Source organism: Camelus bactrianus, chromosome 26 (assembly GCF_048773025.1).
Source record: "Camelus bactrianus isolate YW-2024 breed Bactrian camel chromosome 26, ASM4877302v1, whole genome shotgun sequence".
Classification (NCBI taxonomy): Eukaryota; Metazoa; Chordata; class Mammalia; order Artiodactyla; family Camelidae; genus Camelus; species Camelus bactrianus.
Window position 1 is genome coordinate 30,272,877 of NC_133564.1, and position 19,785 is coordinate 30,292,661.

The 19,785-nt window shown below is 50.0% G+C and overlaps 1 protein-coding gene and 1 non-coding gene across 5 annotated transcripts in view; one reads left to right on the top strand and one right to left on the bottom strand.

Moving 5' to 3' along the window:
* Nucleotides 1–19,785, top strand: part of PLEKHA2 (pleckstrin homology domain containing A2) — a 51,996-nt gene that overhangs the window by 2,365 nt on the left and 29,846 nt on the right. For 3 of the 4 annotated variants that reach the window (XM_074353495.1, XM_074353494.1, XM_074353492.1), the window contains one exon: nucleotides 8,675–8,838. In XM_074353495.1, the coding sequence (XP_074209596.1) occupies nucleotides 8,698–8,838 (141 nt within the window). In that variant the 5' untranslated portion in view covers nucleotides 8,675–8,697. Of the gene's footprint in view, nucleotides 1–2,975; nucleotides 3,109–8,674; nucleotides 8,839–19,785 lie in introns of all 4 variants that reach the window. The other variant, XM_074353493.1, reaches the window with a different exon arrangement.
* On the bottom strand, nucleotides 12,193–12,264 carry TRNAA-AGC (transfer RNA alanine (anticodon AGC)). The gene has a single exon. It is a non-coding gene; the product is annotated as a tRNA-Ala (tRNA).

Here is a 19,785-nt window from a genome sequence, read left to right on the forward strand (position 1 = left end):
CGAGCAGCCTTCTCGCTGGCTTGCACGGTGTTTGCTGAAAGTCCTGGAGCACTAGGGAGACCAGGACAGCAGGGGCTCGTCTTCAGGTGTCACCAGATCTGTCTGCTTCATGGGGCAGGTGGACAGGTGGGTGATGCCCCTGCTAAAAGTTTGGAATGCTTCAAATTAGGTCTTGCTGGGGCCCCAGTGCACTAAATATCCTTCTGTTTCACTGAAACTGCTGAGAGGCTATTTGTTCTGGCCGATGCAGCCCTAGAGCTTGGAAAAAATGATCTGGGTGCCGGGACATTGGGCTGCTCGGCTTCTTCCCTCTTCCCACCGTGGGCAGTTGGGGCTGCCTTACTTTCAGTTTGCTGTGTGTCTGAGCGAGCTGGAGAGGACTCTGGCGATCCAATCTCTTAGGCTTTGGACAGGAAGGAAGGAGAGCAAGTATTATAGAGTGACGGCCCATGGCAAGAGAAGAATCCTAGCTCTGCCCCATGTAAGCCCATCCCTGAGCCGAGAAGTGGGACAGGGAGGGGAGAGGGGCTGACGAGCGCTCGCAGGGCCGGGGTCGTCCCTTCCTTTCCGTCCTCACCAGGCCTGTGGTTGGTGCAGCGGGACAGTAATTGGGAGAAGACTCTGTTGACCTTAACTCTTGAATCTTGCGCTGCTCTGCTCTGGCCTTCCATGGTCCCTGCTGCTAAACCCGCCCTCCTTTTTGGCTTTATAACTTTCTTTTTTTCTGGAAGCCCCTTCTCTGCCCTGACCCCCAGCGACTGAAGCACTTGCAGGGGGTGGAAGGCTGAGTTGGGCTCTCTCTCCTGCTGCTGGGGCCGCACTCCTGACACTGCCCAGTGTGGGCAAAAGGCTTTCAGCTCTGGACCTGTGATGTACCTGTCCGCCCCTGGAGGCCGGCCAGCTGAGGTAACGAGAGTGGGAAGCGAGGTCCCTTCTCCTTCCGCTCTTGAAAAACACAGTAGTTAAAGTGCGGAGGCTGGGGCTTGCGGTCCCATCGGCGGGGACCCCCACCTGGCCGTCCACTTGCAGAGTGGCCCCGCTGCTGTGATTCTCCCATGGGCAGAGCAGGAGGTGGCTCCAGGGTCCCTTCCCTGGAACCGGCTCACCCGCCTGGTTCTGTTAACTTTCAGGGTGGCCTGGCTGAGATGGAGACTGGATTTTTGATGGAACTCTTGGATTTCTGTTTTAACCTCTTGGAGAATTTTAGAGATGAGGAATATGATGGTTTGGACTCAAGGAAATAGGATGGCCAGTGGATGCCTTTCTCTCTGAGGGATCCCAGTGTCACCGCCTGGCCGCTGGGATTTGCTTGTTGATATCTGAGAGGTAGAGATGGCGAGGCAGCTGCCTGCCTTGTATTAAGCAGCTTTGAGGTAGTTGTGGGAGTCCTATACCACTTGTTAGACACTTCTCACACACACACACACACACACACACACACACACACGCACACCCATCTTAACACCAGCATTTCCCCAGTGCTTAGTCTTTTCCAGACCTCCTGGTAAGCTCTTTTCACACATTATTTCATTTAACCCGCACGGCAGCCTTTGAAGTAAGTAGAGCGATTCTCTCCATTTTGCAAATGAGTGTGAAATGGGCTTAGAAAAGAGTAGTAGGATCTGTCTGACCCTAAAACCTGTGCCCCTTCACTTCACTCCAGCACATCGATGGGTAACTGAAATCAGCACACCCATTTCCCTGTCACCTTCTTGCAAGAGTTTCGTCAAATGCACTCACAACCATCGCTGTCACTTGCACATCCCCTTTGCTACACGCAGCCCCTCCTCCTTCCCTCCCTCCCTCCAGAGACCAGAGCATCTGCCTTTAGACAGACTTGCTTAGGTCGTTTAGATGTTCCCCCAGCACTTTGCCAAAGGCTGGTTTATGGGAGAAAAATGGATGCTTCCTCTGCATTCTCCTGCTGCCAGTGTTTTCGTGGGTGAGACAGTCAGGTTTTAAATGACGATCATAGCCCTGGGCTGCTCCCGTGCGGCTCCCATTAGGAAGCCGGACAGTGAAGCTGAATTCATCCAGTCTTCTAATCCCGGGGGACTTTCACATTCTGAAAGTTGGAGATCTCAGTTTTTATAGGCTATTTATAAACCCACGGTGGCCGCTCCCTGTGCTGGTTGATCCCTTTGGTGGCTGTGGTCCAAGGAGTCAAGGGCAAGACTTTGTTTCCTGCGACCCCATTTTCTCTGAACCCAAAGGAGGCTGCTGTGAAGTGTGGTCATGCGCATTGAAAGATTTTGTTGTTTTGGGCATCTTTGTTGCGGTGGTATCAATATTCAGGTATTCATGCCTTTTCCCCAATATTTTTTCTCTTAAAAACTGCTCGAGGGTCCCTTGCCCTGCATTTTGGGTTCTCAGGTCCAGGGGGAACTGGGCACTGTTTCTCACCCTCCCCTGGGGCTGTTGGCGGCCCTCACCCTGCGCTTCCGTAGGGACCGAGTTCTCAGTACATCCCCTCCTCTCCCACATCATTCTTCTCCTGCCTTAGACTATTTGGAATGTGCTCTGATGACAGCTTCAATATGCAACGATGTTATCACAATAGGAAATAGATGTTCCCACACTTTCGAAGTGATAATCTTTGGCCGGCCTCAGGGCTGTGTTCTGAAATAGCTGTGCTTGAGTTTGGTGGCTGCGCTGGTTGTGTTTTTACTGGGCCCTTGGCATCGCCGAGGCTCCGCAGTGCACACTCACACAGGCTGGAGGTTGAAACCTAGGTGAACTCTCTGTTCACGTGGCCCCTGCCTCTTCTAACTTCCACACCCCAGTTCCTGTCTGCTCATGCCAGCCCTCTCTGGGACCTCTGATGTCATTTCCCGATTAACTTTCTCCTGTCGAAGTTTAGCAGTTTCCTGTTGGTATCCCTCCTGCTCACCACGGATGCTGCCGTCCCCAGCTTCCACCCTCCAGGGTGGCAGCGCAGCAGACGTGCTCACTGCCTGCCCTCACTACTTGTCCAGGAACGCCTTCTTGACTTTTTTCTGGAGCAGAACCCCTGGAAGTCCTTGTCCTGCCAACGCCAAGTAACGTGAAAGAGAACTCTCCAGATTGAAAAATGGATTTAATTTTGTTTCCATTTTTGAACTGTCGGAGGTGAGAGTGGCTTGTTTCATCGTGGGACCAATACCACTTAAGGCTTATGTCTTCTATCACTTTCTCTTGTTTTTATTTACCTGAAAAATGTCAGAATTATCAGGCCAATGAATCTCCTTTATTTCACTCTTTTTTCCCCCCTGTATCTGCAAACCACATTAGAGATCTTAAAAATAAAACATCCACTGGATAATACAGTAAGCCATAGCTTTCATGACTTTAGCTTTTCTTAAAGAAAACCTGTTTATCCATCTCTTTATTCATCTGTGCAGCCCTTTAATTTAAAAATGTCAGTCCCATCTCTCCACTTTCAAGAAGGAAAATTCCACTGGGGGGTCTTTGTAGGGGTCCCTGCTTCCATTCCCGGGATGGAGCCATCAACTCGGGTGTGAACCTTCAGGCGACCCCCAGGACAGGGGCTCCTCTTAGGAAGACCAGAGAGCAAGGAACCAAACCCACAGAGGAAAGAAAGAGCTTCTCTAAGAGGATGTTGCAATAGGAAGTAAGAAACCCAGCTAGATTGGAGGATGCTGGAGCCCTCTGGGTAGGTACCTGGCTTTTAGGCAGTTGTGATGGGTGGAACATTGCTTTGTTACATTTAAGACTTTGCAACACAAAAAAGCCCCAAGAGAGCTATAATTTAGGCAAGGTTTTGCTTGTTTGTGAACTCTGGAGAATTGAGAAATTTATTCTCAGCTTCAAACTTATACGCTGGGGATGGGGTCGGGGGGTTGTGGATGCAAATAGCTTTTCCTCCTGCTAAATAAAGTAACATACATTTCTTGTAGAAAATTTTCAAAATATGGAAAATATATAAAAGTAAATAAAATTTGCCCATGATCCACAGATGATGACTGCTAATATTTTGATGTCTGCATGTCCATCTTTTTCTATCCAAATATAGAAATATAAAAGTAATATTTAGAAGATTGGGATCATATTTTAAATCATATTATTGTATCTTAAAAAAAACTTACAGTTAAGTTTCTCTCTAATTTATTTAAAATTACTTGAAAATATAGTTGTTTTGTTTTGTTTTGTTTTGTTTTGTTTTGTTTTTGATGGAGGCACTGGGGATTGAAACCAGGACTTCATGCATGCTAAGCACTCGCTCTACCACTGAGCTTACCCTGCCCCACAAAACATAGCTTTTTAAAGATCATGTAGCGTTTCCTTATGTGAATCATTTATTTAATTATTCCCTAGTCATTGGGACATGCAGGGCATTTCCAACTTTTTGTTATTGTAAATTCTATTACAGTGGCTATCTTTTTATTTTAATCTTTATTTGCATCTTTATTTACTTGGATGGAATCCTAGAAGTAGAATTGCTGGGTCAAAGGGTATGAGCATTTTTAGCTCCCTTGTTACATACGGCCAGGCTGCTTTCCAGAAAGATTCATGCCCCTGTCCCGGGTATAACAGAATCCTGTTGCTGCTGATCCATGCATGGGTGACTCCATGCAAAGCCACTCCCTCAAGGTTTCACTTTTACCATGAATTAAATATTAAATGTATTCATATTTTCATTTGCAGCACATACTTAGGAACTTAGACACTGAAGGAATCTAGATTGTGTAAAACTTCCGTCTTTTCTTTCTAACTTCTCATTGTAATGCATTATTTACTTACCTGGATTATGTGAGGCCATGTTGTGGTTGGGTCTGGGCACATGCGTGTGTATGTGTGTGTGCGTGTGAGCATGAGGAGGCGGGAAATTGTGTGCACACATAATTTTGATTTGCATTTAACAAAGTCTCGGAAGGAAGATGAAGCTGGAAACTAACATGAAAAAATGTTCCGCATCATTATACGTTTAAACAAGCCACAGTTAAAAATAATGAGAACATTCTATGTGTGTGAGGTTACGGCAGTGGTAACAATATACTGCTGGCTGCAGCGTAAACAGATGAAATCACTTCAGAAAGCAATTTTGTAATAAGTCTCAGGAATTATAAAAGATCATAACCTATGATCTAGTCACATTATGACTTGGAATTTATGCTGTTTCCGTGTGTAAAAGAAGAAACAAAGTATAAAAACATGAATTTTAGCATTAGAAAAATTGGATGTAATCTAACCGTCTAATCATAGAGAAATGGTTTGAGTAAATTATACTAAATCCAGCCCAGTAATATTATGCAACCATTAAAAACAATGATTATAAAGACCGTGTAGCAACATGGAACATGTCTGTGATATAATTTAAAGTTTTAAGAAGCCTGATTATGTGGACAGAGACATGAAAAAGCATGCAAGACTGAAAACGGTTGGCTTGGGTGATTTTTTTTTTTTTTTAAAGACCAGCAGTGTTATATGGTGATTTTTGCACTGAAAACGGAAGACACTAGGGAGGCTGGCATGCTTTGGAAAGATAGGGTGCTGCATGCGGTGGACCGAGGTCCCTGCCTGCACACACGGTCTGTGCTGTTTGTCATCCCTGTGTTGTGATGGCAGAGGGGATCCTTGCTGGGTGGTCTTATCGTGGTGTTAGAGCCAAGGCAGAGGGGCTGGCCTGAGAGAGGGGTGTCTGGCGCTCTGACCCAGCGAGAATACTTTGCATGTTGTCCCAGGAAGTGTGACAAGAGTCGTTGTCTGGGTGACAGTGTTAGGACGCGGAGCAAGTCCTGGGACCCATCCCCCGGTGTCACCTTCCACCCAGTATTTTTACGCCGGGGAACTCGGTTCAAATGAAATTTAAGATAAATGATTTTCAAGTTTAGAAGATGGGCTGAAACTATGTAACTGAGGAGTGTCGTGAGAGTTGGAAAGGACATTTCCAAGGAGTGAGTCTGTGTATGTCCCCCTCCCCTTTACATACCTTTCTCCCCGCACTGCCAGGTTGTTGGGGCTGGCCTAGGGGTGGGGGCAGAGTAACTGTATTAGAGGAGCCTCTCTGGGGAACAGAGGAGGAGCCAGTGGGACTTGGAAGATGATGGTGGCAGGTTGAAGAGGCAGGGAGAAGGGACTGGAGCCTGGGGGGAACGCAGGCTCTCTGTACCACATCTCAGCTGCTGTGACAAGGGATGTAACAGATGGGGCTGGGAGGACCGGGCTCAGGACCTCGGATTTGGGCATTGTGTACCATCTCTGGGTCCGCTGTCTCTGCGTGGGTCGGCCAGTTATCAGCACGCTTCCATGTGATGCTTGGTTCTCTGCCGCCCACCCTCGCCCCACCTCCCACGTGCCACTGAGCTCTGTGACTCAGCTGCTTCTCAGGACATCTGAGCAGCTTTTTTTTTTTCCCCTGGGGCTGGCACCACTGTCAGGAGATGTGTAAGCAGAATTCTTCTTTTTATTATTGTTCCTTTTGGTCCCTGAGGTGCCTCTCCCACCCACGGGTCCGTGCCAGTGGGAAGCCCCCTCAACAAGAGTAGATTGTTGGCAGATGGTGGAAAGAGGGCCTTCTGTAGCCTCTGATTTGAGAACGAGGCTGGCACTGATGAGTGAATCCCTCGGGCTGCAGCGGGAGCACTGGAAGGCAGTCCACTGCAGTTTATATGCCTCCTCTTAGAGATGTCCCAGGAGCGGCGACAGCCGTGACTGCCCTGGAGCGTCTGTGTTTGTGGCTGGGCTGGCATCAGGGGAATTTGCTGAGTTTTCCTGGGGGATGGGTGCCCGCTTATGGCGGCGAGGCTGACCCAGCCTTTCTGCCTGGGACTCCTGATCTCCCCTGATCCCCTGGGGGAAGCCGCATCCTTTCTCAGGGATCTGCTTCCCCTCCCACCAGCACCGGGCCTCTCCCTCCCCATCTTTGACCCAGTGTCTTCCAGACTTGAAGTCCCTTCCATGGTCCCTCCCATGGCGATTGTTCTTTGGCTTGAGCCCATCTCTCTCCCTTTTCTGAATTCACAGTTGCCCCTCGTGAAACTGGAGCTGGGCTGGAAGCTTCGTCTGGGGAGGCACTGAGAAGCAGGGCAACTGGAGTGGGTACCTCTGACCATGTGATGTGCCGCATGCACGGCTGTTCCCCTCCCCTCGGCCACCTTTTCCATCCTCCTCCTTCCACTGTTTCTTACCTCCTCTTTTACTTCTGCTCCTTCTCCTTCCTCTCTAGCTGCGCCGTTTCATCTGTGTCCTGTTTCCCTGCCTGCTTTTGCTCTTTTGTGCCCCATCATTACCCAGTGAGTCATGGTGAGATCCCCTGACCCATCTCCCTCCTGATGGAGTCATTTGCCCCTTTGGGGTTCTGCCTGACCTCACCTGGAATCTAGGGGCTCACTGTTTCCTGATATCCTTGTGTGTGTGTGTGTGTGTGTGTGTGTGTGTGTGTGTGTGTGTGTGTAGGGGGGTACTTTTTTCTTGGGGCAGCCTCTCAGCATCGCAGGGCCCCTTGTAGGGGCAGGAGAGAGCAGACCACACCGCCATCACCACCCTTAGAAATAAGCCTGATTTCCTGGGAACGTGGGTCCCTGCTTGTGGGACTTGCCCCTCCTGGCCCGGAAGCCTGCGAGCGCACATCTCGGTAGCCCATGTGCTGACCCAGTATCGTGATGCAGGGCCTGGCCCTCCGCCAGCCGTCTCACCGCCACGCTTAGTCATAGACTAAGGGCCACGGTGGGCTTGGGTCAGTGAAGCTTGCTTTGTTGGAGCCGAGCAGGGCTGGGGCTGGGTGGTGTCTGTCCTTGAAGGTCTGAATGTCACATGGGGTTTTCTAATCCTTGGGGACCGTGCCCCACTTCTGCAGTATATTGTGCAGCCAGGTGGGGTGTCCCTGCCTGTCCCAAGAAGGCGCCCGTCCTCTTGGGGGATTGAACAGCGCTCCTGCCTCTTCCTCTGGCTCATCAGACAGACGGAAGGAAACCAGGAGGAGAGGGAGGCTGGCTTGAGGGCGCGGCTTTTCTCAAATCACCAGACCCTGTTTTGGAGTCAGGGAACGTGTTCAGGGCTGGGCTCTTCTTCTGTTCCCTCATCCTTTCAGTTACAAGTGGCTTCTGGGACGTAGGGAAGTGAGGGGTGTGATGTGGGGGCTGAGGGGTGGTCCTGCCCCAGGAACCCCTCGGATTTGAGTCCTTGGTGCCCTGGAGGCCTGCCTGCTCTTTACTCCTGAAATCGGAGTTTATCCAGGTATTTGCACTGGAGCTTAGACCCTGTCTGAGATTGTTCCTTTATGTATAAAATTGGGTTATGACCTACTTTACAAGGCTTTTCTGAAGAGTCATAATAATTCTTCGTGTTTCTGAGGGCTTCCTGTCTGTTCGGCACTTAATTCTCATCAAAATCTCAAACGGTGTGGGTCCTAGTATCATCCCCATTGTCCAGATGCGGAAGCTGAGGCGAGGAAAGATGAAACAGTTCGTGGTCACACAGTCAGCCAGCGGCCAGAACTGGGATTTGAACCCAGGCCCCGGACCCCAGGTCTAGGATCTTGTGTTTGTGGATTTTGATGATGTGGAGGGGAGTTGGTAGACGTTTCCAGGGACTGGTTAGGGTGGGACATTTGGGGCCCTGGGGAAGGGGGCGGATGAGAGGGGCGCCAGCCTCCCTCCCTCCCCGAGGTGAGTCAGGCCAGAGCGAGGTGCCCGCCCCCACTTCTCACGGCCCCTCCCTCCCTCCTGCCACGCAGGGTGATGTGAGCAGAGCCCAGGAATGCCTTATGTGGATCGGCAGAACCGCATCTGTGGGTTTCTGGACATCGAGGAGAATGAGAGCAGTGGCAAGTTTCTGCGGAGGTACTTTATCCTGGATACGCAGGCCAACTGCCTCCTCTGGTACATGGACAACCCCCAGGTGAGAGGTGGGGGGGTAGGGGGTGGGGGGGCTGGGAGGGTGGGGTGGCCAGCCGCCGTCACTGCCTGGGAGGATGCGCAGAGGCTGAGCATCGATCGAGGGCTTCCTTTCTCACGGGCAGCACCAACCTGCGGGTCAGTGAGTAGGAAAAAATCCTGCAATGCACACCTACACCCACACCCACAACCACACCCACACCCACGCACAGAAGCAGACACGCCTGCACAGGAAACCAGCCCAGATCTTGGCTGGAGGAGACAGAAGCTCATCTCTCCTGCCCCTGGGGACCGGGGGGTCTTGTCTTTTTCCAGACTCAGGAATGTAACACTTGCAGAAGTCCAGCCGAGGCCGGCCAGGCTGGATCAGGCTCTCAGGCAGGGCTTGCTTCCTCTTACGTCTCGCCAGGGCTGTGGCCCTGTGGCCACGCCTGCTCCTCCAGCCGGGGGCCCCTCCCCAGCAGAGAATGTGACCAAGCTTGGACTCCTTTGGTCTCCTGCTCAGGGAGTCATAGAATCCTGGGTTGGAGGTGACTTTGGGGGCTGCCCCGGGTGTGACAGATGAGAAATTTGACTCTCACGTTGGAATTGGCTTCAGCAAGGACACAGCCAGGACTGGGGGGTGGGTGGTGCTGGCTTAGCGCTCTGTGGCGGTCAGGCGAGAGGACAGGCCCCGAGGCTTCACTGCTGTGCCGGAGTCACTGGTTGGGAAAACGTTGCTCTCCTCCTAACTGGGGATCTCAGATCTTTTTCTCTCGAGCTGAGTGCTGTCGGCTCTCCCCTCCCCTCTGCCCTGGGCGCGTGGTGGGATGAGGCTCCCAACGATGGTCGGGCCCTGGCGCTCAGCAAGGTCGTGGTCATGGCTGTGTGGGGGCAGGGAGGGGTGCGGGGCTGAGACCTGGCTCTCCTTCAGAGATTTGGGAAGAGGAGAGTCTGAGCGTTGGGGGCTGGATTTGTGCTTTAAGATGTGAAGTGGGAAAAATCTGGAGACCAACTCTCTAGAAGCCTTTGGTGTTTGTCCTCTGGACTTGCTGGCTGAGAGAAAATGCTACACATACGGCCTTTATACCTTTACACCAAGGTAGGTCTGGTTGGATGGAACGGCCCAGCGGCCAGCAGTTCGCTGGGGGCAGAGGGGTTGCAGTTTCCCCTGCTGCTGCCCATCTAGGGAAGAGGTGGGGCCTGGAGGGGGAATCTCAGGTGAAAAGTGCCCAGGAGATCAAGGATCAAGTCCTCTCTCCGCCACTGCGTTGTTTTGTAGGTTAGGCAGGTCATCACTGTAGTCACTCTACGTCATCCGTAACCTGGCTTTTAGTCCTTTGTTTCCTGAAAGGCTGAGATCCTGGACAACACTATTTAACACATCCTTGCACAGTATACCCCAGAATGCTGAAGTGACAACTGTGAATACGTCCAAGTCTTGGTCTTGTAGGTAGGGAGATGGAGGACTAGATAAAAATGTGGCATAGAGAGCTACGGGCCAGGCCTTCGTGGAGGGATGGCTTAGATCCAGGTCTGCAAGGATGGGTGAGCCGTGAGTCATTATTCCTCCAAGGAGTTCATAATGATAGCACATTTTACAGGTTTGAAGTGTTTTCACTTAACGCTGGCTCATTTGATTGTTATGCACCCTGTCCTGAGCAGAGCCCAAGGGGAAGAGGAGGGCGTCCCAGGGCAGGAAACAGCGCCATTAGCGGTCAGAGACAGCACCAGGGAGGGACGTGAGCTCACCTGCTTCCAGGATGTCCAGGGTCGGGCTCCCCAGAAGGAGACCCCAAGACCCAGCCTCAGGCACCGAGACAAGGATCGTGGCAAGTTCTTTATTAAGGAGATATTTTCCTGGAGACTGTTAAGAGGATTGGGAAGCCGGACAAGGGTGTGAGCTCAGGCAGAAGTCTGTCAAGGGTAGGCTCAGCCTGATTCTCTGGGACTCGCCATGAGTCAGGCCGAAGAGGTGCCCTAAGGAGGCGGGCTTCCGCGTGCCACACTGTGGGCCGAAACGGCAGAGATGGGAGGCCAGCGACCACGTCTGCTTGCAGGACGATGGTGGGTGCGTGTCGGGAGTCACCGTGGACCACATACAGCTTTGACTGCCTGTTAGATTTAGATTGCTGTGCTCAAGTGTGAAATCAAGGCTTTTTTCGTCCAGAGAGTGGTGGCACCAAACAGATACAGGCTGAAACCCACTGGCTAAAAGGGACCCTGTCAATGGAAAATTTCAGTGTTATCGATTCGGCCACCGATTTGGTTAATGCATTTAAAAATCAATCTGCTGACAGTACTGAGCACACAATTCCTGAAGAGAAACAGAGAATGGCTGGGTTTCCCGTAAGACGTGACTGTGATGTGCTAGGACCAGCATGTGCCTTTCAGTTTCATGTTGGTCCCTGTCGTGACGGAGGAGGTGACAGTCCTTCATTAGGCTGCTTTACTGTATCACTGTGACCCTCAGGGTCACTGTGTTTCAGTTGTACGGCAATGCTCGTGTTCCACCCTTGTGATGCCCGCTTGGTTAAGTATCACGAGACTTCATCATACAGCCAGGAGCAAAGGGTGAACAGAAGCATGGCAACAATGTCGCACGAGATTGTGCTCTTCTCAGATTTACTACATAATCTATGTTTTCTCTCTTTTGCCAAAAAAATACTCAGATGCTTTCACTTTCCAAAGGCCATGATGTGAATTATGGATTCTCATAATCTCCAAAATGATTGCTTTTCTCTGGTAACTCTGGGGCCACAGTAAAAGCCCTTTGCTTTTGGCTTTTTTTTTTTCTTCAATAAGCTGGAAATGATTCTTTCCATTGAAAGGGGCAAAGAGCTTTAACTGTGTTGACAAAGAGATGGATCTTTGGCTGGATTTTAGTGGAAAGAATACAGAGGACCAGGAAGAAATTACATTCACATACAACGTATAATGGATAATACTTTTGCCTTAAAGGCTAGGTGAAAATTGCTATTTTTTTTTAAATTGCGTTTTCTGTATCAGAAGTTTCTTTGAGCAACATTTGGCTGAAATTCAACAATATTTAAAAAGCTTCTGTGTCGTATGCTTCAACCTGTCAAAATGCCAAGAACCAGGAATATAACTTTCGTTAAAAAATGGCCAGCACATACACATGATATAAAATTCAAAATGTGGGAAAACTGATTTAGTGACACATTTCTCCCCACCCCGTCCCTCAGCCACATGTCCCCCCAGCCAGTGGCAACCAATATTTCCAAGTTCTTTTTTTTTAAACAGCTTTATTGAGATATAATTCACATAGTTATATATATTTAAAAAATTTTTATTTATTTATTATTGTTTACTTGTCTCTTCTTTTTGGGGGGGGAATAATTAGATTTTTCTTTTTAAATGGAGGTACTGGGGATTGAACCCAGGACCTCGTGCGTGCTAGGCACACACTCTACCACTGAGCCACACCTCCTCGCCATTTCCAGATTCTTGTGTGTCTCTCCAGAGATACTCTCTACAGGTGTAAGCATCATGATAACTTTCAGATCTTCAGCAATTGTTTGCGCAAAGAATTTTTTTTAATTTATTATTTTATTTTTATTTTTTAAATTTATTTTTTTTATTTCATTGTGGGGGGAGGTAATTAGGTTTATTTATTTATTTTTTAATGGAGGCACTGGGGGTTGAACCCAGGACCTCGCGCATGCTAAGCATGCACTCTACCACTGAGCTATAATCCTCCCTGCAAAGTGTTTTTAATTCATGATTTTGTGTAATTGGTATATTAACTGTCCATGTAGACACATGACTTCAAGGGTTAATTGGAATTGCTGGCCTGCTTTGGTCCATACTAGGTTAGAGTAAGAATGCAGAATTCCTTTTGGAAAAAAATCCCCAAAGATTTTAAGCAACAGATTTGTGTTTTCACCAAAATGCAAATTCTGCTTAGGGTCAGTTACTATTAAATTAATTATTTTAGACTCAAAATATTATGTGGACTTTCTGAGAGTTAAAATAAGTGCAGTTTTGTTTTCTGTGCTTTCTACAGTCATCTTATTTTTTTTAGGACAATTCTTGTCCTGAACAATTATTCTTGTCCTATAACAGGATGTGCTTTGTCTAAATTAAAAAGAAGTGAAAACTAAGAAGCACTTTGGGACAACCATGTTAATAGTTAGCATTGCTCAGTATGAAAGTCCAAGCAACTAGAGATGGAAGCTGTGAAGATGAGCAGAAGTTTTACTGATGCAGGACTGTGGTGAAGACTGTTCCAAGTTTTCTTGAAATTTGTTGTTAGGTTTTGCTTTCAATTGTAACCTTCAGCATTTGTTTTGTCTGCCTATTGTATATGTCTATTTTTACATGGTTAAATATCTACATGCAAAAAAATGCCATTTTATTATTAAAATAATGTGTCTGGGAGAAGGATATAGCTCAGTGGTAGAGCACAAAGTCCTGGGTTCAATCCCCTGTCCCTCCATTAAATTAATAAGTAAATAAACCTAACTGCCCCACCCCTCCAGAAATAGAACTCTGAATAGAGCTTATTTTTAAAAAAAAGGAAAATAAATTTTAAAAAGATAATGTCTCTAAGGCAGAGCAGGCAATTGTGTGTTTGGGAGAAGGGCTGCATATCAGATTTTGCTTCAGAATCCCTTTTGTTAGTTACATCAGCTGAGCACGAGGCACCTGGATGAACATGTTAATTAGGAAAACAGCCCCTTTTCTGAGCCTCCATCATCTTTACCTCAGACCCTGTTGCCATGAAGAATAAGTAAAGTGATGTGTAGGGAAGCACTTTGATAAACTAAAGTGCTACAGAGACGCCATTTGTTCAGGAAGCTTGTTCTGGCAGTGACATCAGGATGGGCGGGGGAGCCGGGGAGCCTGAGATTGGAGATGATGGCAAGGAATTCATCCTAGAGTTTCCGGAGGTGTTTGCGGTGGCGGTGTGGTGGGAGCAGCGAGGAAGGGACAGATCTAAAGGCCGTCTGAAGGCAGCCAGTGGCCCGCCTGGTGACTGACGGAAGGGTGAGTTACATCCGTCAGAGGCATGGTACCCGGTTGACTCGGGGAGAACACGGGGCGGCCGATGGACCTGGGATGTTGGGAAGGGAACCCTTTGGAGGGTGGAGGGGAAGTGATGACTGAGTTTGAGGCAAATGTGTTGGAGGCTGCGTTGATGAAAGGGGTGAGGAGTTGGCTTATGAGTTTAATGTTTTGGAACCGTTTCCATGGCCAACAGTTGGAGTCGTAGAACTTGAACATGTCCGGGAGATTCTCTACAGCTTAGCCCGGTGTCTTTAGGTCATTATCACTAGGACTGAAAGAGGGAAGCAAGGAGCTGGGGAATGGGACCAAGAGGCTGACACGTCATGAAGTCCATCCTGGCTGAACAGGTGCTGGTGTGTCAGCGAGAGACACTCTCAGATCCGAGGATGAAAGCATCGCACCAGCACAGCCGTTTATGTCATGGGTTTGGCTGTTTTTAAATGGAAGTATAGTTGATTTGCAATGTTGCATTAGTTTCTGGTGTCCCACAAAGTGATTCAGTTACACATATGTATATAGATAATCTTTTTCATACTCTTTTCCATTGTAGGTATTACGAGATACTGAGGGGAAGCCGGTGGGGAGGGACAAAATGGGAGTTCAAAATTTGCAGAAACTAATATACATAAACTAGATAAACAAGGTCTTACTGTATAGCTCAAGGAACTGTATTTAATATAGTAGTAACTCATGGTGAAAAAGAATGTGAAAATGAATATATGTATGTTCATGTATGACTGAAGCATTGTGATGTACACCAGAAATTGACACAACATTGTAAACTGACTACACTTCAATAAAAAAATACATATACAAAAAAAAAGATATCGAATATGATTCCCTGTGGACCTTGTTGTTTATCTATTCTGTGTATAGGATAGGATTGACTTTTCTTGAAGGGAAAGATTAAATGCTATTTTGACCTGGAGGATGGGGAGAGGAGCCTCGGGTCTGTCCTCGAGTTGGATCAGCAAGTGGAGCCCCAGCTGGTGGAGGTGTGCTGGGATCGGAGCAGCAGGTGAAGCCGCGGTGCGGCCGTCCAGGGCCTGGGAGTAGCTTGCTTGCTTTCCTTTGGGTTGGTCTCTCATGCCGGGGCGAAGGCTGGGCAGTGGGCAGAGGGAGTCAGGCTCTCCCCTTCCTCCGTTCCCATCACACTGCTCTGCTGAGCAAGCCTTTCTTTTCCGAGAGTCTGTGTCTGGCCTTGGCTGGTGGTGGTTTGAGTTGTGGGTTCACCTCGGGGGCAGCCGTGGTGGCTGGACCCACCCACTCCTCCCCCTACCCTGGGTCACCAGCCGGCTGGTCTTGGCTGCCGGCGGTGCGCCTTGCTGCCGGCCAGGCGCCTGGGAGGGACGTGGGAGAAGGTAAGAGGCCCCAGCATCCCCCTTCTCCCGCTTCGCTCCCTGAATCTTTTGGAGTTTGGCACCCACGAGCCAGTTTGACTAGCTCCTGCCCTGCCCAGTTCGGGCAGCTCTGTGGGGCCTCTTGGTGTCACCCAGCTGGCCCTGCTCTCGTCTTTACCTTTCATTGGTAATGAGCTCTCAGATAATGAGCAGGTCCTGGTGGAGTTAAAGGACTGTCTCATGGGAGGAGGCCTGGTGTAGAGAGGAAGTGCCTGCGATGTGAGAATCGGGAAGGGTTGGGTTCGAATCCTGGCCTGACTAGCCTGTACCTCCGTGACCTTGGGCAGCTTGCTTCACCTGCTTCGCTTCACCCGCGTTTGTGGAAGACTTCATGTCCGTGAAGCCGGGTTAGGATTAAGCGACGGGGGGCCGCAGCAGCAGCCCTGGTGTGTGTGTCAGTTTCCTCCCTCCGTGCAGCCTCCCAGGTGGATGCTGGAGTTGTGAGGTCTGTCTGTCGGCCCCTGGAGAGTGAGGCCGAGAGGCCCCGTGGTGAATGACCAGGCATCCACAGAACCTTCTAGTGCCGATGTTCTGTGAACTTAGGCTCTGTGGACGGATCTTCTGGTCATTTCTGTGTTTTTTGTGGTTCTTGCTTGCAGGTGGGGAATTGTTTCTCTTTCACCAGGAAATCGTGTTGCTTCTAGAAAAAAGGCTTCCCCTAGGAAGTGTGTCACGTCTCTGGGGGTCCTCGGCTCCTTCCTTGGTGATGGGACAGAATCACCCCTGGGGTCCCTGCTCAGGGGGAGTGGGAGCTCCTCTGAGGCCCTGGGTGGCAGAAGAACCCTTGAACAGAAAGCAGGGGTTGGCAGCGTCTTCCTAAAACCATCTGTCATTTCACAGGAACGTGCCCTGCCCCCTACACTGTTCCAGAAAGTTTAGAAGCCCCAGAATTGTACAGGCTGCCCCTGGGGGAGAGACACCCAGTGTAGGCTGGGCTCTCCTCTCCCCCATCTGCCACCCACGACTGCCCTGCTCCTCTTCCCTGAGTGCTGGTGCCACACTGGGCCGCAGCTGGGTGTGGCCCTTTGTCTCACCAGCTGTTGCCAGTGTCTGCAGCAGTGAGTCTCAGACCTGGCGGCCCAGTGGATTCACTTGTGACCTTTAAAAATATACAGGTGCCTGGGTCCTACCCCTTGTCACTTGGGATGAAGCTTGGGCATTAGTTTGTATAAAAATCCTCCCAGGTGATTCACACGAGGAGCCTCCCCCACAGCCTCTGTCTCCGCTTCCCACCTGCTCAGATGCTCCCCACCTGCTCAGATGCTCCCCACCTGCTCAGATGCTCCCTGGCCTTCTCCCTAGTCTGGTCCTCAACTCCCTCCCTGATGGGACTCAGTCTGTCATGCCTTCTGCACCCGGGACAAGGGAACTGCAGACTGAGGTGACACCCAAGCTCAAACATGAACATGACTTCTGGAAAAAAACGTTTGCCCGTGGTGGCGAGAAGCTGTCCTGGTCTTCAGTACCATCTGAGTGTAGCCGGCTCTCATGGGCTGGTTTGGAAACTTCACCACCACGTAAGCAGTGTTTTCATTTAAAAATCGAGGAGTCTGCCGGGTAGAGGAATAAGATTCTACTCATGTCCTCAGTGTGCTTAAAACTGAGGAAGAAGAGACAAACTCACAGTAGGACATAGTCCAGTGCAGACTCCAGGGTGATATTTTCTCCCGGAGACCGGTGGTTCTCAAACTTGGGCCTATTCGAGACCACGGAGGAGCATTTAAAAATGGGCATGTTCTGACCACATTCCACTTGAGTCTGATTCCATGTGTTTTGGGTGAGGCTTGAGTCTGGGCCTTTTTAAAACAAGCTCACCAGAAGAGGCTGATGTGCAGCGAAGCTGGAGAGGGGTGATGTACACACGAATTCAGAGAGAGGGCGATCAGGGCAGGCGGCAGTCATGGCCAAGGCCTCGTGAAGGCAGGGCCTCTGGTCCTTTCCCTGGAAGAGCCAGGCTGGGGCCAGGGTTGGGAGGGGCGGCTGGTGTGGGCTCTGACGCCGGGCCCTCCCCAGGTGCCGATGACATCTGGCTGCTGAGACCCTCAGCACAGGTAGTCGGCACGCTCTTCCTGAACCGGGGAGTGTCTTCCTGGGGCTGTTGCCCTGGCAGCCAGCTGTCACCGGTCATCTCCTGGGTCCAGCAGTCACCGTGGACACTGAGCCATCACTCTGGCTCAAACCTTGGCTGTTTCCTCCTGTCACTCATTTCCCCCCGGGTGGGGAGGAAGGTGGGGGGAAACCGCCTTTTCAGACATGTGTCATGCATGTGGGCCTAGGAGCAGGCGGGCAGTGGGCAGGCTGTGGGGAAGGGAGTGGGGACACCCCCAGGTGGCAGGGCTTGGTGAACGGCTGTGTCTTTGTTTCCGAAGTGGGAGAGCCCGGGTGGCAGGGGCTGAGGGTGGAGCGGTCCTCTGGAGGGCGGAGGGGATGCAGGGGTCGAAGTGGGATCCGCTCACCTCTGGCACTGCGTGAGGGTTAGGGACCGAACGGCTCCTCAGATCCCACTTCATCGCTCATAACTGGAGACGGGGCTCTGGGGACCTCTGGGCTGTGGCTCGGGGTGAGCAGAGTGAGTTGCGTAAGAGCGGCCCCGAGACTTGGCGTCCGCAGTGTGTAATTAGTGTTGTGGGTCCGGGAGGGGTCCGGCCCTGCGCGGGGGCTCGTGCTGGTTCATCTTACGTAACCCTCACAACGAGCCTATGAGGCAGGGCTGAGGAGCCCCCCTTTATAGGTTAAGAAACTCGCCTGCAGTCCCCGGGCGGTAATGTCACAGCTGGAATTCCAGCAGCTCAGGCGTTTAAAATGACACTGCGCTGCTTCTGGGGCATCAGGTGGGAGTCAGGAGACCTGAGCTCCAGTTCAGGCTCAATTGTGTGGCCTTGGGCAAAACCCCTTACGCACGAGTCACTTTCCTCAAGTGTGAAACAGGAGGCTAGGGGCGGACCAGGTGCCCCTGCTCCGTGTGTTCCTGTGGGCGATGCAGGCCGGCCATGGACAGCATCCCTCTGAGCAGAGCTGTCTGCCTGTGGTGGTTCACAGGCTCCTCCGGGGCCGTGTCAGCCGCTCACTGGCCTTTTGGGGTGCTGTGGCTCCTTTCTGGACTCTGATTTAGGGGTACAAGCCCTCTCTCTCTTTCCCCAGTAGAGGTTTTCTGAAAACGAATGCAGCCACTATGTAGTGGAAAAAAATAGGTCAATCCAATAATCTTTACTGGAAATGCTAATTCAGCTACTTGTCAAAACTTTTAGGTTTATGGCCTAAGGGGGGAGGTGTCCTTCATAGATCTCTCTCTCCCTAAATTTCTAGGGCTATCAGAATCCTTTTGTCCTGGTTTATCCCCGTCCCTTTTCTTGTGACTAGGAAACTTCACCCTCTCCTTTGCTGATGCATGTGAGTTTAGGTGGCTGGGCCCAGAAGGGCTCTTCTCCACCATCTAAGGTGCTTCTTAGGGCAGTCCCCTGGAGGGACAGGTCAGTTCGCTGGTAACCCTTTAGGATACTTACTAAATCCCCATTACCCCAGATTTGTCTCTTGTTCATTGCTTTGAGGTGACCCCAGGTAGTGGGGGCTTCAAGGTTATTCTTTGAGGCTTATGGCAAGTTTAAGAGGTTACCAGGAGCTGGTCCTTGGGGGAGTGAATTTTCCAAGGTGTCAGTGAGAAACTCCACGGCTGTGATTTCTCATCCTGGCCACTTCCTTGGTTTGATACCATCCTCCTGTCTTCACCACCTCACTTCTGACAGTGGAGACATTAGAAAGCCAAAGAGGTTGTGTCACGGCAAAATATTGCCAGACAAGGTGCCTGTGAGTTTCTGGCTGTGTTAATAGTGCATTTACTTAGTGTTTTATAGTGTTTGGACATCATTCCATTTGGAATACTCGTAACAGTCCTGTGAAATAGACTGCACAGTTGTATTTTTCCTTTTTGTTTTTCTGTACTGTGTGAATCTGTACCCTGTTTATTGAGAAAAGGATTTGGAGTGGCATAAAACAGGACCAAGCCAGCAAAGAGATCAGAGCAGTCAGGACTGAAAAAAAAATCTTAATGGCTAACCCTTGCTGAGACTCGTGTACATACCAGGGACGATTCTGAGGGGTCTTTAAAAATTTTGTTTGTTTGTTTGTTTTTGAGGGGGCAGGTAATTAGATTTATTCATTCATTTATTTTTAGAGGAGGTACTGGGGATTGAACCCAGGACCTCGTGCGTGCTAAGCATGTACTCTACCATTTAAGCTATACCCTCCCCCGCTGAGGGGTCTTAAATGTATTAACTCATCCTTAACTACCTGCCTGGTAGGCAGACACTTGTCATGCCTGTTTTTACAGAAGGGAAAAAACTGAGGCTTATTGGTTAAGGAATTTATTCACAGTCCAGTGGTGGCGCCCACACTTTTAACCCCTGTGCTAGAATACCTCTCTGTGACAAATGAGGCCAAGGGAAATATTGATGTCCTTGTACCCAAATCCGTGATCAGTGTTTTACAGACGAGGAAGGTGAGCTAAATAGGAACGTGCCTTGCTCAAGGTTGCAGAGCCAGTC